The sequence below is a fragment of the Heliangelus exortis genome, chromosome 3, assembly GCF_036169615.1.
Source record: "Heliangelus exortis chromosome 3, bHelExo1.hap1, whole genome shotgun sequence".
Classification (NCBI taxonomy): Eukaryota; Metazoa; Chordata; class Aves; order Apodiformes; family Trochilidae; genus Heliangelus; species Heliangelus exortis.
The window spans coordinates 113,857,248-113,876,592 of record NC_092424.1 but is presented as its reverse complement, the minus strand read 5'-3'; the positions used below and the strand labels follow the sequence as shown (position 1 = coordinate 113,876,592).

General features: G+C 51.4%; 1 protein-coding gene across 6 annotated transcripts in view; it reads right to left on the bottom strand.

Moving 5' to 3' along the window:
* Positions 1 to 19,345, bottom strand: part of NCOA1 (nuclear receptor coactivator 1) — a 215,416-nt gene that overhangs the window by 42,248 nt on the left and 153,823 nt on the right. For all 6 annotated transcript variants that reach the window (XM_071742270.1, XM_071742272.1, XM_071742271.1 and 3 more), the window contains 4 exons: positions 7,470 to 7,564; positions 3,120 to 3,297; positions 1,710 to 1,889; positions 233 to 328 (listed from right to left, as the gene is read on the bottom strand). In XM_071742270.1, the coding sequence (XP_071598371.1) occupies positions 233 to 328; positions 1,710 to 1,889; positions 3,120 to 3,297; positions 7,470 to 7,564 (549 nt within the window). The remainder of the gene's footprint in view (positions 1 to 232; positions 329 to 1,709; positions 1,890 to 3,119; positions 3,298 to 7,469; positions 7,565 to 19,345) is intronic.

Genomic DNA, 19,345 nt, shown 5'->3' with positions numbered 1-19,345 from the left:
GTTTCCAGTTAAGGTGTCTCAATTTAAGGTGTTTCCAGCTGAGGTGTCTCCAGCTGAGGTGTTTCCAGCTGAGGTGTTTCCAGTTGAGGTGTCAACCCCATCACTCCTAGCAGGCAGGGCTGACATTTGCAAAGGATGGGACCACGCTCATCCTATGGGGTCCTGGGACTGCACCCTTGGCCTCTGACCCCTGGGGACCCCAAACTTCCCCCCGGGGTTGCTGGGCTGTTACCTGTGGTGTCTTGCTTGGTCACGAAGGATTCGGAAGGGGTGACGGCTGCCGGCCGAGGTAACCTCCTGGCGATGCAGATCAGACAGGACTGGAAATCTGGGAAGGCAGGAGAGGGGAGCAGGACCATGAGAATCAGCTCTGACAACCACTGTTCTCATTAATTACATCAGGAGGCTGGGGTGCTCTCCAAGGAGATGTGGACAGGCTGGAGAGCTGGGAAAAAATGGACCTCCTGGAGTTCAGGAAGGACAAGGGGAGAGTCCTGCACCTGGGGAGGAATAACCCCAACCACCAGGACAGGTGAGGGGATGTCCTGCTGGAAAGCAGCTCCATGGGGAAAAACCTTGGAGCCCCAAGGAAATTCTCCATGGGTCAACAGTGTGGCCAAGAGGGGATCCTGGGGGGCATCAGGAAAAGTGTGTCCAGCAGATCTGGGGAGGTTCTCCTGCCCCTTTGCTCTGCCCTGGGGAGACCACCCCTGGAATCCTGGCTCCAGTTTGGGGCTCCCCAGTTGAGGAGAGACTGGGATCTACTGGAGAGAGGCCAAGGGAGAGCTATGACGGTGATGAAGGTGCAGGCAGAGACCTTCTGCAAGCAGCCCAGGACCTGCAGGCAGCAGTGGGGTAGGGACAACCTGGGGGGGGGGGTTGGGTACCCATGGCACTCACTCCTCCTGCCTGCACTGCCACCTCCATCCCAGTCCTTCTCCTGCCTGCCTTGACCACTCTGGTCCTCTTTCTGCCTGCACTGCCACCTCTGAGTCCTCCTGCCTCTACATCCATTCCAGTCCTGCTCCTCCTGCCACCTCCATCCCAATCCTCTTGACTGCACTGCCAGCCCTCTCCCTCTCCTCCTGCCTGTACATCCATCCCCATCCTGCTCCTCCTGCCTGCACTTCCACCTCCATCCCAATCCTCCTGCCTGCACTTCCATCTCCACCCCAGTCCTCTTTCTGCCTACCTGGACCACCCTGGTCCTCCATCTGCCAGCACTGCCACCTCCATCCCAGTCCTCCTGCCTGTACATCCATCCCCATCCTCCTCCTGCCTACACTGCCACCTCCATCCCAATCCTCTTGACTGCACTACCAGCTCTCTCCCTCTCCTCCTGCCTGTACATCCATCCCCATCCTGCTCCTCCTACCTGTGCTTCCATCTCCACCGCAGTCCTCTTTCTGCCTACCTGGACCACCCTGGTCCTCCATCTGCCTGCACTGCCACCTCCATCCCAATCCTCCTGCCTGCACTGCTACCTCTGAGTTCTCCTGCCTGTACATCCATCCCCATCCTCCTCCTGCCTGCACTGCCACCTCCATCCCAATCCTCCTGCCAGCACTTCCAGCCCTCTCCCTCTCCCGCCTCCACTTCCATCTCCACCCCAATCCTCTTCCTACCCTGCTCCCACTGCTCCTCCTCCTCCTTCCTGCCCTGCCATCTCCTCCCCACCCCTCCTCTCAGCAGAGGATCTTCTCCCCTACCTTCTCCTTCCTCCTTGAAGGACTTGGGCTGGGACACAGTGAAGCACTGCATCACCTCGTAGCGCTGCCGAGCCTCCTGGTTCTCAGCTCCCGGCTCGTCGGGAGGTCGGATCAGCATCCTGCAGCTGAACGTGTGGCTGTTGCGCCTGGGGGCTTCCTGAGGCCAAGGAACTCCGTTGACTTTGGGGGGAGAGGAAGAGGAGAAGCTGTTAGGAGCATAAATCCCCACCCCGAAGGCTCCCTGGGAGAAATGGGAGGGAAGGATCAAAGCGTTTGCATGGAGCGGGGCAGAGGTTGAAGGTTTTGGAGCTGCTGAAGTCCCCGTGCCCAGAGCCAGGTTTGAGGAGCATCTGAAAGCCCATCTGAGATGAGCACATCAGCACGAGAGCCATGAATTGCTCCTCAGGTGGTCAGCAGGTCCTGGCATCTCACTGTTACAGAGGGAAACTGAGGCACGGAGGCTCTGGGTTACTTCCAGAGTAGGGAAGACTCCCAGCCTCTTGCTGTTCTACCTGAAATTCCCCTGAAGTGATGCTCTGGAGACTTCTCCAGCAAGAAGCTGAGCATCTCCATAGAAATGAATTCTTAATTTGCTTCCTCCTCCTTTCTGGGTAAGTCACCAGTGAGATCTCCTGGTACTGCAGCAGGAAAAACCTTTCCCTTTGATTGTTTCTCACCTGCCTTTTCCCCAAAATCCTCCAGGCACCAGCCTGGAGATGGTTCTAACCTTCTAAAACCTCTTTGGGGCCTCTGCATTCAACCCCAGTGATTTTGCTGCCAGCAGCTTATCAAGTTTTCATGCAACCTGAGGGATAAGAAGAGCTGAGGGGCTTGGAACAGCCCAGGAGAGAGGAAATATTCAGCCTTAAACTGGGAAAGCAGAGGGAAAAGATGTTGCCTGAGCCTCTGCAAGCTCAGCCCCATGAGTGCCCATGGATTTAGGTGGCAGAAGATATAGCTGGATTTACCCAGAAGGAAAAAAAAGATGAATTTAGAAAAAAACCCCACATTTAAAAAAAAAAATTCAGACTATTTGGAGAAGGTTTCATCTTCTCTTGTGTTTCTTCAGAGGTGTGAGTGGATGAAGGCTCAGTGATATCTCACCCACATTTGCCACCTGGATGATGCTGACCTCCAGCCAAGAGACAAAAACCTCATCATTCCAACACCCCATGAGTGCCTTCACCCCAAAAAACCTCCTCTTACCCTCACAACTCTTCATTTTCCCAGTGGAGGTGACCCCTGAGAGCTCCAGCACCTCTTCTCCCACCCCAAATAAAATGAAATTGGAAACTACTGATGGGCTCTGAAGCCAGGTGAGGACACCCCCTCTCCAGCTGGTAGGACATCCTAAATGAACCCTCCAAGCACCAGCTGATAAATAAAACCTTAGCCCTTGGGTTTTCTTACCTAAAGACTTGGGCAACAAGTTCTTGACAAACTCAGCGTGGTCCCCCACGTGCAGGATGCTGTAGACACTGGTGTTCATGAGCTCCTCCTGGTTGTAACCCAGGTAGCTGGTGACATTCTCAGAGACAAAGACAATCCTCCCTTCACGGTTGACAACAAAGAAGAAGCCATCCAGTGCCTGGCAGGGGAAAAAAGCCAAGGAGCATGTGGGCAATGGCTCCTGGAAAAGGTCAGGATGCTCCATGGCCATGGGCAACCTTCCTCAGCCTCCAGGACCTTGGATTCATCCCCACCTTAAATCATAGCAGTGATCAAAATGGGTTCACACGATGGTTTGGGTGGGAAGGGACCTTAAAGCTCATCGAGATCCAACCCAAACCATGGCCAGGGACCCCTCCCCCAGCCCAGGGGGCTCCAAGCCCCATCCAACCTGGGCTGAGACACTGCCAGGGATGGGGCAGCCACAGCTTCCTTGGGCAACCTGGGCAACCAGGGGCTCAGCACCCTCACCCCAAGCAATTTCTCCCTCACATCTCAGCCCCAGCTCCCCTCTCCCAGCTCCAAACCCTTCCCCCTTGTCCTATCCCACTCCAGCCCAGCCAGGACATCACCTTATTCCAGGCCACCACTAACCCATGGCCCACACCTGAGAATCACAGAATGCTCATGGCTGGAAAGGACCTCTGAGATCACCAAGTCCAACCAAACAATTTCTCCCTCCCTCCCTCCCTCCCTCCCTCCCTCCCTCCCTGCCCAAGATCTCCTCTCCATCTCCCCTCTCCCAGCTGCAAACCCTTCCCCCTCGCAGGGTCCCATCCCTCCAGGCCCTTGTCCCAAGTCCCTCCCCAGCTTTCCTGGAGCCCCTTCAGGCACTGGAAGGTGCTCTAAGGTCTCCCCGTTGCAGCCTTCTCTTCTCCAGCCTCAACACCCCCAACTCTCTCAGCCTGGCTCCAGAGCAGAGCTGCTCCAGCCCTCCCAGCAGCTCCAGGGCCTCCTCTGCACTGGCTCCAACAGCTCCGTGTCCTTCTGCTGATGGGGACCCCAGGGATGGACACAGCTTTACCCCAGGGGGGGCTCCCCAGAGCAGAGCAGAGGGGACAATCCCCTCCCTGGCCCTGCTGCTCACACTCTGGGGGTGCAGCCCAGCACAGGGGGGGGTTCTGGGTTCCAGAGCACATGGAACTTCTCACCCAACACCCCCAAGTCTTTCTCCCCAGGGCTTTTCCCCATCCCTTCCTCACCCAACCTAACTTCAGACTGGGGGTTTGCCTGACCCATGTCCTGGCTCTTGCCCTTGGCTTTGTTGAACCTCAAGAGCCCAATTCTTGAGCTTGTCCAGGTTCCCCCAGATGGTGTCCAGCCCAGACAGAAGGAATTGTAACATCCCCAAAATTGGGGACCCAGGGCATCACCCTCTCCACTCAGATCCTCCTACATGGCCATGGCACCAGAGTCCCTCTGGTGAGAAGATCCAGGCTTTATTTGAGGCTGTTTCTAAAAATCAGCTTTTGCTTTGGAGCAACTTGAAGTGGAAGAAATTGGAAACATTTAGAAGAGGGAAAAAAAAAAAAAAAAAAAAAAAAAAGAAATCAATCTTCTGTCAAAATGGTTCTGGCAGATCAGCTGCAATTTTCCTTCCTCTCAGCTGTTGCCAAGACAACCAGGCTTTGCACTTTGGGCACCCAAAAAAACCCACCCCAGACTTGGGTGATAAACCCAACCAAACCCTTCTCTCAAAGTGCTGCTGGTTTGGGGGGTCAAGAAGTTTGAAAAAATCTACCTAAAAATGACCAGAATGGTTTTATGGTTTTTCATTGCCCTTTTTCTCTCTGTCTTACCCAGTATGAAAAACCCCCCTCAGCCCAGGGCACACAGAAGGAGCTGAAAGTCATTAGAGGAATATTTATAGGGATGGAAGGCTGTGGATTTGGGACCAGCAAAACCACCAAGGGTTTCTCGTGGTCAATCCCTTTGGAAAAATCCCTTGGAAAGGGCTTGGCATCTTGATGGGAAGAGTGGTCAGGCCCTGACCCAGGCCACCCAGGGAGGTGGTGGAATCCCCTTCCCTGGAGGTGTCCAAAACACATCTGGATGTGTTTGAGGACATGGTTTAGGTGGCATGGTGGTGTTGGGTTGGTGATCTCAGGGGTCCTTTCCAACCTTCCTGATTCCAGGATTTTTTGATCCTCATGGAGGATGGGCACGGTTCAGGGTTGGCATCTCCACTGGGTTTCAGACACAAGGAGGCCAAATAGGAAATGATTCCTGCTGAGATAACCACCTTCATCTAACATGGATTTCTAACCAAATCATCCAGGGTAGGTGGTTTCCAAAGAGCAGCCCCTCACCTGCATCCCTTCCTGCAGAAAGGAGGAGTTGGTACCCAGCCCAAGGATGGAAGGGGGGGGGATGGAATTTTTAGTCACAAGCTGCTTTAATTAATTTCCCTTTTTTTTAGAATGATGATTTCAGGTTTTTCAGGGAAATTGCTCTCACTGCTGTCCCTGCTACACCCAGAGCCTGCTCATCTTCTGCTTCCCATCATCCAAGGGCTCAGCTGCCTCCTGGTCACTCCTATTCCCACTGATGGACATGGATTGACTCTGGTTGAACAATGCTCTGGTGAACCAATTGGCCTCACATCCATCATCTCAGACACATTCCCAATTCCTTGGGCATTCCCAAGGCACACTGTGCCAGGTGTGGATTCACTGTCCATGTAGGGATGCTGCTTCCTTGGTTTCTGAGCTCCACTGCTGCTCCCACACCATTCCTTCTGACCCAAACAGAACCAGAGAGTCATAGAATAATTTGGGTGGGAAAGGAGCTCTAAAGCTCCCCCAGTCCAACCCCTGCAGTATCAGGGACACCCTCACCCAGATCAGGGTGCTCAGAGCCTCCTCAAGCCTCACCTTGAACATCTCCAGGGATGAGGCCTCAACCCCCTCCCTGGGCAACCCCTGAGCTCCACTGCCCTCATGGGACACAACTTCAATAAATACTGGGGAGGTTGTTGAGGATTTGCCTTCTCCTGCATCACTTCCTATCCCTGTGCCTGTTTCCAGGACCCACCACACTCCTCATAACCCACGTGCCAATCCCAGATGATTCTAAGTCCCTTCAGCATTTTTGCATCCATTGGACCCATCATGCCTGTAGCCAAGCTGGCAGCTCCCAGTTAACTCCATCCATGTGCACCCATTTTCCATCCTTTCCACGAGTCAGACCCTTCCTTCCATGCTGACCCCCTTCCTAACTCCTAATTTCAGGAGATGATTTAGTGGTTAAGGTGGTGTAGGACTAATGGTTGGACTCAATGATCTTCAAGGTCCTTTCCAACCATGGTGATTCTATGATTTTTCCATCTGCTGAGTCCTTTCTTGCAGAGTTTTATTAATTTGGACATTTTCACTCCAGGGCTCAGAGCCCGGGGTGGTAGGAGGAGGGATGAAGAAGCAGGTCTGGAAAACCACAGAGCACAACACAGGAAGCTCCAAGCATCTTTTGGAGATACAGGAGGCCAAAAACATGGCCAGGGAGAGTCTCTCTCTCTCTCTCCCAAAACCCCAGGTGGTTTTCTGTCTCCAAACTGGTGCCACATTTCCCCTCCAAGCTATTGGGCTCCCAGCAGAAACCACTGAGCAAATGGTCGAACAGCAATGATGGGCTTACAATTAATTAAATGAATCAGATGAAGCTGCTGCTTCCTTTTGGTCTTGGAATGGGGGATTTTATCAGGTGGTGATGGTCACAGGGAGAAACCCCCCAGGTGGAGCCTCAATCTCCTTCTGTGAATTTCCCAGCTGAAGGATTCAGGATTTGAGGTTCAGCTCTGAGGGCTGTGATTTAATAACTCTGATATAAAAACCTCCCCACACACAGGATGGTCCCAACAGGTCCAACTCAGACCTTTAGCCTGAGATTTGATTATTTTGGATGCATCGTGACCAACCACCATGTGGAGCACCCTCCTCATCCTCATTCCCCAGAAGGATTCAAATCCTTTAAAAACCACCCACCAAATGACCTCACTCACCTCCAAATGAGCTCAGGGGGAGGGGAAAGGGTCACTTCAATCCCCACTTAAAAGCAACTCAATATTTTCATGGTGATATTCAGAAGCTGTGACTTAACCAAGGCCAAGCTCCTTAAGAAGTGGTTAAGAGTCACTTTCCAAACCATTTTGTGGTGCAAAGGACTAAAATCAGTTTACCTGCAACTTAAGCCAGGGATGGGGTTGGGTTTAAGAGCATCCCAAAGATTTCTCACTTCCCTTCCTTCTCTTTTTTTCACTTTTTGGTGCCCTGCCTTGGAACCTGGAAGCATCAGTGACAATGTTTGAGCCCCTACCTCCAGCAGAAGAGGTCCCAGAGACTCTTTCTCAATCACTCCTTGGCTGCTGGATGAGATGTCAGACTTCTGGACTTCATCATCAGCTGCTTTCTCTGTAGCAAAGGTAAAGAAAACGTTTTAGTCAAAAGAACCCTTTTTTTTTAGTGAATTAGTACCAAAAATAACCAAAAGATTGAGTGCTTGTCATGGAAGCCATGAAGGATGTGCACCAAAAACCTCCATTCCGGGTTGTTCCATTTCAACCCTTTCATCCTGTGAAGGGATAATGTGATTTTTAAGCTTTTATTAATTATTATAAAATAAAAGCATTAATTAGATCATGACTTCTTGCTAGGAGGAAGGAAAAAATCTTTTGAAGCAGAAGAAGATGTCCAAAATCAACATTTTGAAAAGGAAACACTACATCCAGTTTAGTGCAAACTGCAGTGTTTGATCTGGAACTTCTCAGACAACAATTTAAGAAATAACTGCTGGGAGGAACTGGGGGAGAAAGGGCTGTGCCAAAGGAAACCTGCTGGAGAAAAAAAACCCAAAACCAACGGCAGCTCTGACATTGATGTCCTGGGAGCATCCTGGATGGAGCTCAGGGATGGGAGGAGAGCATCCAGCACAGAGTGGGGGATGCTCCTGGGGGAGCCCAGTCCTGCTGGAAAGGCTCCCCCTGATCCCTGATTGCTGAGTGATCCCTTGGGAAAAAGAGAGAGCCCCCCCTGGGGTAAAGCTGTGTCCATCCCTGGGGTCCCCATCAGCAGAAGGACACGGAGCTGTTGGAGCCAGTGCAGAGGAGGCCCTGGAGCTGCTGGGAGGGCTGGAGCAGCTCTGCTCTGGAGCCAGGCTGAGAGAGTTGGGGGTGTTGAGGCTGGAGAAGAGAAGGCTGCAACGGGGAGACCTTAGAGCACCTTCCAGTGCCTGAAGGGGCTCCAGGAAAGCTGGGGAGGGACTTGGGACAAGGGCCTGGAGGGATGGGACCCTGCGAGGGGGAAGGGTTTGCAGCTGGGAGAGGGGAGATGGAGAGGAGATCTTGGGCAGGGAGGGAGGGAGGGAGGGAGGGAGGGAGGGAGAAATTGTTTGGTTGGACTTGGTGATCTCAGAGGTCCTTTCCAGCCATGAGCATTCTGTGATTCTCAGGTGTGGGCCATGGGTTAGTGGTGGCCTGGAATAAGGTGATGTCCTGGCTGGGCTGGAGTGGGATAGGACAAGGGGGAAGGGTTTGGAGCTGGGAGAGGGGAGCTGGGGCTGAGATGGGAGGGAGAAATTGCTTGGGGTGAGGGTGCTGAGCCCCTGGTTGCCCAGGTTGCCCAAGGAAGCTGTGGCTGCCCCATCCCTGGCAGTGTCTCAGCCCAGGTTGGATGGGGCTTGGAGCCCCCTGGGCTGGGGGAGGGGTCCCTGACCATGGTTTGGGTTGGATCTCGATGATCTTTCAGGTCCCTTCCCACCCAAACCAGGCTGGAATTCTGGGGTTCTATGATTTTCTTGGGATTGGAAAGAATGGAGCTATTCCATGCTTGGAGATGAGGATGAGGGGGAAGAATTTAGCACCATGAGGATTCTTCACCATGGCAGGGGCTTGGGGTTGGATGAATTTTATGTTCTTTTCCAACCCAAAGCATTCCAGTGCATCATTCTAAAGAAGTAGATAATTGTAAAAAAAAAAATAAAATATAAAAACAATCCAAAAAACTGAAAGAACAGGCCTTGTTATTTATCTCTCACTCCCCCAGGAGGTGCCAGCCATGTTGTGCAGCTCCTGAGAGGAATTCAGGACAAATCCAGCAGCCAAAGGTGGGCAGCAAGTGGGATGTGATAGAAGCAGAGACCAAGGGCGAGTGAGCCACGGTGCCACTGGGGTTTCAGGGCTTCTTCATTTTGTTCCTCCACATCCATGACTGGGAAAGCTGGGAGAATCCCTCACCCTCCCAGTATGCCATCTGGGAAGGATGGGGAGAGAAGCATTCCCATCTCCACAGGATGGAGTTGAGGATAAGCCCTGATTGTTGGGATGGATGTGGGAGGAGGCAGCACAAGCCCCAGCCTGGCAGGTGTGGGGATGAATTCCTGATTAATCACAAGATCACACAGAATCATCATGGCTGGAAAAGCCTTCTAAGATCCCTGTATCTATGTGTCAACATCCCTCCTCAAAATAAAATAAAATAATATAAAAATATCTCACTATGGTGTGTCCTGAAGTGCCTCATCCACCCGGGGTTTGCAGACCTCCAGGGCTGGGGACTCCAGCACCTCCCTGGGCAGCTGTTCCAGGACAGAAATCCTTCCTCAGCTCTGCTCTCCCCTCCCCTGGGGCAACTTCAGGCCATCTCCTCTGCTCCTGGCATTGGTCACTGGAGAGAAGAGCTCAGCACCCACCTCCCTACAACCTCCTTGCAGGGAGCTGCTCAGGGCAAGCAGCTCTCAGCCTCCTCCAAACCCAACTTTCCCATTGCCCTCAGCCTCTCCTCACAGGATTTCTGCTCCAGACCCTTCCCCATGTTCTCCATCCCTTCTTTATGTTCTCCAAACCCTTCTCCATGTTCTCCAGAACTTTCTCCTTACTCTCCAGACTCTCCTCCATACTCTCCAGACCTTCCTCCTTACTCTCCATCCCCTTCCCCATCTTCTCCAGCACCTTCCCCATGTTCTCCAAACCCTTCTCCATGTTCTCCATCCCCTTCTCCTTACTCTCCAGCCCCTTCTCCATCTTCTCCAGCCCCTTCCCCAGCTCCATTCCCTTCTCTGGACACTCTCCAGCCCCTCAATCTCCTTCTGCTCCTGAGGGGCCCAGAACTGACCCCAGGATTGGGGGTGCAGCCTCAGCAGTGCCCAGCACAGGGGATGATCCCTGCCCTGCTCCTGCTGGCCACTCTATTCCTGACCCAAGCCAGGATTCTGGTGGCCACCTTGGCCACCTGGGCACACTGCTGGCTCATATTTAGCTGGGTGTTACCCAACACCCTCAGATTGTGCATTTGGTTCTATATTCATTTTCACAGAACCCCAGACTGGTTTGGGTGGGAAGGGACCTTAAAGATCATGGAGATCCAACCCAAATCATGGTCAGGGACCCCTCCCCCAGCCCAGGGGGCTCCAAGCCCCATCCAACCTGGGCTGAGACACTGCCAGGGATGGGGCAGCCCCAGGGATTTGTCCCTGCCTCCTGCATCCTGCTGCACCTCACCCCCCCCAGGTCTCCTCTGTTTTAAGCAAAAACTGAAGTTCATGGTTAAGTCAGGAAGGAGCAGCAGCCTCCTGGGGAAGACACCCAAATCCCTTCCAGGCATGGAGGAGTTTCTCCAGCCAGGAGTTGGTGGGTACCCCAGCACATGGAACTGCTCTTTTTTCCCAACTCTTGATGAACTTCTGCACTCTGAAGCAATGCCCTGGCTTTCAGCTTAATCCTTTAATTAGCCCGTGGGATCTTCCTCCTGCTGTAGTGAAATGGTTTCATCTGCCAGCTCCCCAGGCCTGTTCCTGATGGTGATTTCCCAGCAGAACAAACAAAGCTCCTGCATTCTTCTCCTTCTCAACTCTGCAGCACCAGGAGCAGATGGATCCCTTAAAGCTCCTGCTCACCTTCCCCATCCCTGGCAGTGTCTCAGCCCAGGTTGGATGGGGCTTGGAGCCCCCTGGGCTGGGGGAGGGGTCCCTGACCATGGCAGGGGTGGCACTGAGGGGGGTTTTAAGGTCCCTTCCCACCCAAACCACTCCAGGGTTTCATGAGTCTGTGGGATGACACATCCCAGTTAAACAGAAATCCTTCAAACCATCAGCACATCCCAGCAAAGAACTTCAGCTCTTCCATCCTAAGCATCCAAGGAATATCATAGAAGAGAATCATAGAATGGTTTGGGTTGGAAGGGACCTTAAAGCTCATCTAATTCAAAGATCATCACCTCCCCAGCCCAGGGGGCTCCAAGCCCCATCCAACCTGGGCTGAGACACTGCCAGGGATGGGGCAGCCACAGCTTCCTTGGGCAACCTGGGGAATTTCTGTAGCTCTGTGCCAAATTTTTCTACCTCTGCTGAAGTCAACAGAAAGGCACATTTTTTAACTTTAAATACTGGGAGTATCTTTCTGATCCAAAACAGGGGAATCCAGCAACTTTATCTTGTGTGAAAATTGGTCCATGTCCAATTCTCATCTGAATCAAGCTGTGCTTTACCTACCTTTTGGGTTTAATGTTTGGGGCTTTATGTTTGTTTATTTTGTTCGTTTTTTGTTTGTTTGTTTTCTTTTTCTTTCCCATAAAGGATGTGTTTCCTTCATGTGCAGTCATGGTTTGATGTTTGCACATGCAGAAGACAGACACATGCCAAGCAGCTCTGCACAGCTTTGCAAACAGCTGCTTTGCACCTCAACCCATTCATCTTCATTTCCCTTTCTCTCTGCATTAATTGCAGCAGTGGTTCCACTGATGCTCTTGGGGACCTGCTCTTGGACAAGCTGATGCTCTCAGGGACCATGGTTTGTTGGTCAGGCATCCCCCAAGGTCCATGAAGCCAAACCCAGAGGAAATTCCCACTTCCCCAAACTCATCATCTCATTAGAAAGCTGCACGGGCAGATCCAGATGAAAAGAAACCAATCTCACTCTCTCCAACTCCCTGAAAGGAGGTTGGAGCCAGGGGGGGGTTGGGCTCTTTTCCCAGGCAACTCTCAGCAAGACAAGAGGGCACAAGAGGTCTCAAGTTGTGCCAGGGGAGGTTTAGGTTGGACATGAGAAAGAATTTCTTTCTGGAGAGGGTGATCAGGCATTGGAATGGGCTGCCCAGGGAAGGGGTGGATTCTCCATCCCTGGAGATCTTTCAAAAGAGCCTGGATGTGGCACTCAGTGCCATGGGCTGGGAACCACGGGGGGAGTGGATCAAGGGTTGGACTTGATGAGCTCTGAGGTCCCTTCCAACCCAGCCCATTCTAGGATTCTATGATCCTGATGGGCACTGTGGTGGGAAGGAGCAGTGTGGTCACTCTGAAAACCATCTTGTCCCATGTCAGCACCCCATGGTGTTGGGCTGAGGTGACATTTCCAGCTTGATCCCCCTATTTCACATCCACATGAGCCTCCTGGCCAGAAGCTGCTGGTTCTTTGTGGAACTAGAAGGGATGAGGAAGGACCAAGGCTGGTAAATTTAGGTTGGACATGAGGGAGAAATTCTTGAATTTGAGGGTGCTGAGCCCCTGGTTGCCCAGGTTGCCCAAGGAAGCTGTGGCTGCCCCATCCCTGGCAGTGTCTCAGCCCAGGTTGGATGGGGCTTGGAGCCCCCTGGGCTGGGGGAGGGGTCCCTGACCATGCAGTGGGTTGGAACTGGATGAGCTTTAAGGTCCCTTCCCCCCCAAACCAGTCTGAGTCTGGAGGATGCTGCTAAAGGGAGAGGGGAGACCTTGTGGCTCTCTGCAAGCCCCTGAGAGGAGGTTGGAGCCAGGGGGGGTCGGGCTCTGCTCCCAAGGAACAAGGGATGGGAGAAGAGGAACTTTTGGCACAAGTCAAGTGGTGCCAGGGGAGGTTTAGGTTGGAGCTGGGGAAGAATTTCTCCCTGGAAAGGGTTGTCAGGCCCAGGCTGACACACACCTCTCTCTCCATCATTTAGATCTGCACTTTCAAGGAAAATGATGTAAGGTGCCTGCTCCTGCTCTTCATTTAAAATCTTGTAGCTGAAACACTTTCTTTCCCCAGAAAATGGAGTATTAGGGAAAGGAATATCTGAAAAATAATCCATTTCACATGGGTTTTCTACCCCAGGATACAAAGAACTCAGAACAGAATTGGATTTTTTTAACCAGCTTGGTGACCCCAGAAAATCAGACTGATGTTTCCACTTGCCCAGCACAAAACTTTGAGGGGTGCCCTGCACTCTTCAATGCCTTTTCCAGCCCAAGATTTCCCAGGACTTCAACCTCTTGGGATCTTCCAACCCCAATCATCTGTGATTCTACAATCAGATTTGGGACATGTTAGGGGAAAGCCTCTGAGCACCACCAGGTTCTGCACCATCCATCCATCCATCCATCCATCCATCCATCCATGGATTCCCAAGGTTCTGAGCTCACTCTCAGGCTCCTCTGGAATTCCAGCAAGCCCAAATCCTCTTTTCCTCATCCCTAGGGACCAACAAGCAGAGGAAGATCCAACCTCAACTGAAGGATGAAGCCAGCATCCAAGGACAGAGCTACAAGACACATCCTTGGCCCACAGCACTGGTGGTTTCTTTGGAGATCCTCTGAACCAAACTTCAAGCTGAGATTTGCCCAACACCCCCCTCTTTAACCTCAGAATATTCACACAGAGGCAGATGCAGAAAACCCAACCCAGAGTCCTCCTTTCTTCACTTCCCCAAATACCAGATTCCTCAGAAACACTGTCTGGAAATCAGCAGCTCTTTGGTTGTGTAACTTTGTATTCTAGTAGGAGGAAGGAAATTATCTGATCTATGAATTTCAGAAACTGTGGAAAAATACAATCTGTGAGGTTCAGAGCTTGGAGAAGGAAAAAAAAAAAAAAAAAATGCAAACTGAAAAGAAACCAGCACAAGAATTAGAAGAGCAGATCTTGGCTTTCAGAAACCAGCACAGCTCCTTCAGAGCCCTGACCTCAGTGACAAGCCCCAAACTGGTCCTCAAATGGGCCACAATGCCAGGGGGGACATCAGGGACAGAACCTTCCCATGGACCACAGGATGGGGATGTTTCCACCTGAGCTACTTATCTCATGGCCTCTTTGGAGCCAAAGCAGAAAAAAAGGCATTTTTAGAGGAGATCTGCCTGATCAATTTGAAATTCTTACTCCAAGGTAGAGTCTTACCTTGGGGGTCTCTGGGGTGCTGTTATCCCCCAGTTCTCCACAACCAGCACCCCAGCCAAGAGGTTTTGCTCTCCCCCTTGGGCTGAATTCCTGACCTCATCACCCAACTCCAACAGTGGGGCTGGAAAAAATATGCCTTGCTCACCCCTGAGCTCCATCCTGGGGAACATCTTCCCCAACACAGCCCCACGTGGCTCTTTCAGCAACTTTTATCCCCCCATCAATGTTGATACAAAGGGTCTGTGTCCATCCTGCCAGCCATGGATGGGGCTTGGAGCACCCTGGGCTGTGGGAAGTGTCCCTGCCCATGGCAGGGGTGACACTGGGTGGGCTTTGAGGTCCCTTCCAACATAAACCAGTCTGGGATTCCATGGTTATATGATCCCTGCAAACATTCCAGGTCAGGTTGGATGGGGCCCTGAGCAACCTGATGGAGTTGAAGGTGTCATTGCTGGACCAGGATCATCCTTGAAGGTCCCTTCCAACCCAAACCATTCCATGATCCAAAGGTGCTGCTCCCACACACCCTGGTGGTTCACCTGCTTCTCTTGAAAGGCTCCAGATAGACCCCCAAGATCACCTCTGCCCATGCCCCAAGGCAAAAAGCATCCAGGAGACAGCACCAGGAGCACAGGTTGAGATCCAAGACATCATCCCCTGCTCTGAGCAGCAAATATCCCTTTCTTTGAAAAAGTTTATACAGAAAACTTTATCTTTTTGCTCCCAATAAAATCCTCACAGAATGGAGAAGACAGAGCAAAGGATGCTGGTGCTGCAAGAGAAGGGAAAGGGCATTTCTTTCTGCCTCCACTCCTTCTAGAGTTAAACATTAATGGTGTCGAGATGTCTTGAGTGATAAAGGCTGCTTGTCTGAAGAGTGTCAGGAAAAATTACACAGTGCTGAGCAAATGCAAAATTAACGAGCAGGAGAGAAGAGGCAGGAGGAGAGGAGACTGCTCTGCTGAGATCAAGCAGGTAGAACATCTCCATCTTGCTGAGGGAAGGAATAAAGGGAGGAAAAAGGGAAAAAAAACCCAAACCCACCCCTTTATGTCATCTCTGAACTTGTTAAAAAAAAATTGTGTCAGCTCTGCAGGGCCAAATCTGCAGAGATGAGGAGGGGCTGCCATGAAGCTCTCCCCTGCATCAACTTCATGCTCCTCCTGAAGGCACAAAGGACATCTCCACACCATTTTCATGATCCAAATTAATCAAATCTGCACAGAATTAGACTTCTTTTCTCCAGGCATAGCACCTTGAAGCCCTGGCATGCTGCATGAGAAGTTACCATTAAAAATTCTCTCATGTCCAACACCGAAGTCTCCTTAATCACAGAATTACCTTGGTTGGGAAAGATCTTCATGATCACCAAGTCCAACCATAACCTGGCACTAATAAGACCCTAATTAAGCCATATCCCTAAGCTCTGTGTCTACACAACTCTTAAATCCCTCCAGGGGTGGTGACTCCACCACTGTCCCAACCTCTGATTAACCCTTTCAGTGAAGAAATTCTTCCTGACATCCAACTTAAACCTCCCCTGGTGCAACCTGAGGCCATTAATTCCCAAGTCTGAAGGAAACATCCAAGATGGGACCTGCACCAGGAAGGAGATGATGGCCAAAGCAGGAGGCCAATGCAAAAGCTCCAGGTGAGACATCCCAGGCACGGAGCATCCCAGGAACATCCCAACCCTGCTCCTCCCATCCCTGTCTCCTGGTTTGTGCAGGGAGAGCTGGCATCTGCTCCTGTTCAGGGCATGGATTTGCTGCTTCTGCTCCACCAAAGGGATCTGTCAGAGGTCAAGGCCAAGCAGGAGGTGAACTGAAGGGTGAGCTGAGCATGAGTGTGCTCAGGAGCTTCAAGAGCAGCTTTGGGGCATGAGATGTGATGGGCAGGAGCAAGCTCCATGCTACAGGGAGTGCTGAAAAGGTGGAAAGTTCTGGTGTGGGAAGCCACTCGGAGAAGATGGAGTCAGCCAGGATGGAAAGGCAGCAAGAGAAAACAGAGCAATTCCATATGGGAAGCTATCCAGAGAAGATGGAACTGTGGGAATGGCTGTGGGAGCTGGGGATGGTTGTGGGAAGCCCCCCAGAGATGGAGCCAAGGGAAGATGGCATCTTCCCTAAGGAAGATACCAAGGGAAGATGAAGCCAGGTGGTATGGGAAGGGAAAAGAGAAGATGGAGCCAGGTGGTATGGGAAGGGAAAAGAGAAGATGGAGCCAGGTGGTATGGGAAGGGAAAAGAGAAGATGGAGCCAGGTGGTATGGGAAAGGAAAAGAGAAGATGGAGACAGGTGGTATGGGAAGGGAAAAGAGAAGATGGAGCCAGGTGGTATGGGAAGGGAAAAGAGAAGATGGAGCCAGGTGATATGGGAAGGGAAAAGAGAAGATGGAGCTTCCTACTCTGGGAATGCACCTGGAGAAGCCAGACCAAGCCTGCTTCCTTGTCCTGTGTGCTCAGGAGGATCTCAACCCCAAAATGAACCTGGCAATCATCACCTGCCAGGCTGGGGGTTTGGCTCCAGGAGCTGGATGCTCTCAGGGGGTAGGAGGAGGGCACAGCTCTGGGGTGCTCCCTATCCCAAGGAAGGCAAGGACCTGAGAGCTGAGGACTGAGGCTGCACATCCATCCTTTGGCTCCCCCTGGGAATACCACCAAGACTCACAGAATGGAGTTCTACACCTAGGGCCAAGGTGCCACTACCTGCAGCTGCTTTTTGAGGGACCAAGGATGGTCCCAAGCAGTCCCTGCTTCCATAAAACCACGTCCATGTTGGCCCCATAGCCAGGGCAAACATCACCCTGAGGAACCTGACCCATCACTCCAGTGTCCATCAGCCCAGCTCATCATCAGATGGACTTAATGATTTAAAAGGTTATTAGCTGAGACTGGAGGTTTAATTTATTAATGAAAACCTCTCTTGGAAGGGGGTCTTCCTATACAGAGAGGGCAGAAGGGACAATGAGAAATAGAATAATAGAATCATAGAATGGTTTTGGTTGGAGAAGACCTTTAAGATCATCATGTCCAAACATTTACTCACCACCAAGTCCACCAAAAAAACCCCACGTCCCTCATCAGCACCACAGCTTTGAAACCTCTCCAGGGTATTTAATATAATTTAATCTCACAAATCTCATTAAAAAGCATCCAAAGGGTGGGTTTGGTCTCTACCCAAGGCTCTGGTGGGGCTTAAAGTGCCACCAAACACTTCCTAATGAAATCCTGGGTCTGGGGGGAAGAAGAAGAAACCAGATGAGAAGCTCAGAAGCTGGGCACCAGGGAATAAGGTGGCCCCAGAGGGAGTGAGATGGTTCCTACAACTCTCCTGCTCGTGTCCTGGCAAGTTTGTTTGCTTTACCCACCCATATTGCTCAGCATAATAAAAGCTCTTATCTCCTTGTACAAATCTCCCTTTATTTCTCTGCTCACAGGAGCATTAGGAGGATTAAGGTCTATAGAAGTTTATTCAGGGGAAAATCTGAAATGAAAACAGAAGGACTTGCACAGCTGGCTCCAAGTTCAGGTCTGTTTGGTGCTTGGTTTTTTTTTTTCCCCTAGGAAAAGAGGTTTATTGTGTTTATTTTTTGCTTCTGAGGCAACGGCAAGGCTGGGAAAATTCTGATGGGTCAATAATGGAGGTGGGAGAACCATGCAGGGATCAGCTGCCCTCTGAACCCCTCCAGCACAGGACATTTGGTGGCCAGGCTCAGAGGAGATGTCTCCATCACTCCTGCTACAAGAGAGGTGGGATGGATCTCAGCATCCTCCTGCACCCCAAGGGCTGCCAGCTCGTGGGATGGGTGAACCTTTATCTGATCATCAACCAAGCAAATTTGGGTCCAAAGCAGAGGGAGGACAAGCTCAGAAGAGGGCAAATTTGCCCAGAGAAGTTGTGGCTGCCCCATCCCTGGCAGTGTTGAAGGTTGGATGGAGCTTGGAGCACCCTGGGCTGGTGGGAGGTGTCCTGGAACCATTCTGTGACTCCATGATTCTGGGTGGCCCTGCCTGTCCAGAGGACCTTTAAGGTCCTTTTCTTTCCACAAAAATCCTGCTGGGATGCCATCCTGGGGGAAGAACAATCTTCAAACAGGTTTTGTCCATCTCCACAGAGGATAAGGAGGGTCAGGAAGAGGTTTTTAGAGAAAGGGGATTTTTTTTTTTCTCCTTCTCTTTTCCTGCCTCTCTTATAAATGAAATTGATTCGAAGAGGAAAGACAAAAAAAAAAAAGAAGGGGGGGGGGGGAAAAAAAGCTCCTCTGGCACAGCAGAAGGCAAGAGGAGGAGTGACTTCTACAGGTGGTTTATGAGTCTCTGCACGATCCATCCACCCCCCTGTGCCATCCTATCAGCTCCTCTTCTTCCAGCGAGGTGCTAAAGGATTTATTAGTTCTTGACAGTGTGAGATGCTTGGAAGCTCGAGGATGTAATAACCAAATGTTCACTTGTTAAAAAGAAAGGCAGCATTTGGAGAGGTCGCTGCAATTCTTAGCAGCCTCCCCTTCCCCTTGGTCTATATTTAAGCTGCCAGCTCGATTAAAGCTGTCAGAGCAGGGATGAGAATTTTATTGACATGCTTTGTAGGTGGTAGGACTCCATAAAATCAACATATCCAGAGGATGCTCCCTGGCTCTGCTGCATAGGCAGAGATGATTTTGTTTTGTTTGGTTTGGTTTTTTTTGTTTTTTTTTTATAGGACTGACCTGGGGGGAGTTTGTATCAGAAATCAATCCCTGATATAAAACAGATTCCAGAGAGACTTCAGCAGTCTCTGCAGGGAGGGCTGGGCAGGGAGGGTTGGGAAGTTGCCATCCCTTCAACACCAAACCATGGAGAAGGGGAAGGAGTGAAATTCCCCCAACCTGCTCCAACCAACCCATCCCTGAGGTGCCACTCATCACTCTGAGGTTTTCATCCCAAGAAGGGCAAAGCCCGTGGACCCACAGGGATGCTCAGGACCCTCCCTCTGGCTTTGTGCTGGCAGAAGTTGTTGATGCAGGCAGGGACTCAGCTCTCCAGGCACTTCCCAAAGTTCAGATTTATGGAGGTGAAGGCAAGCAGGGATCACTACAA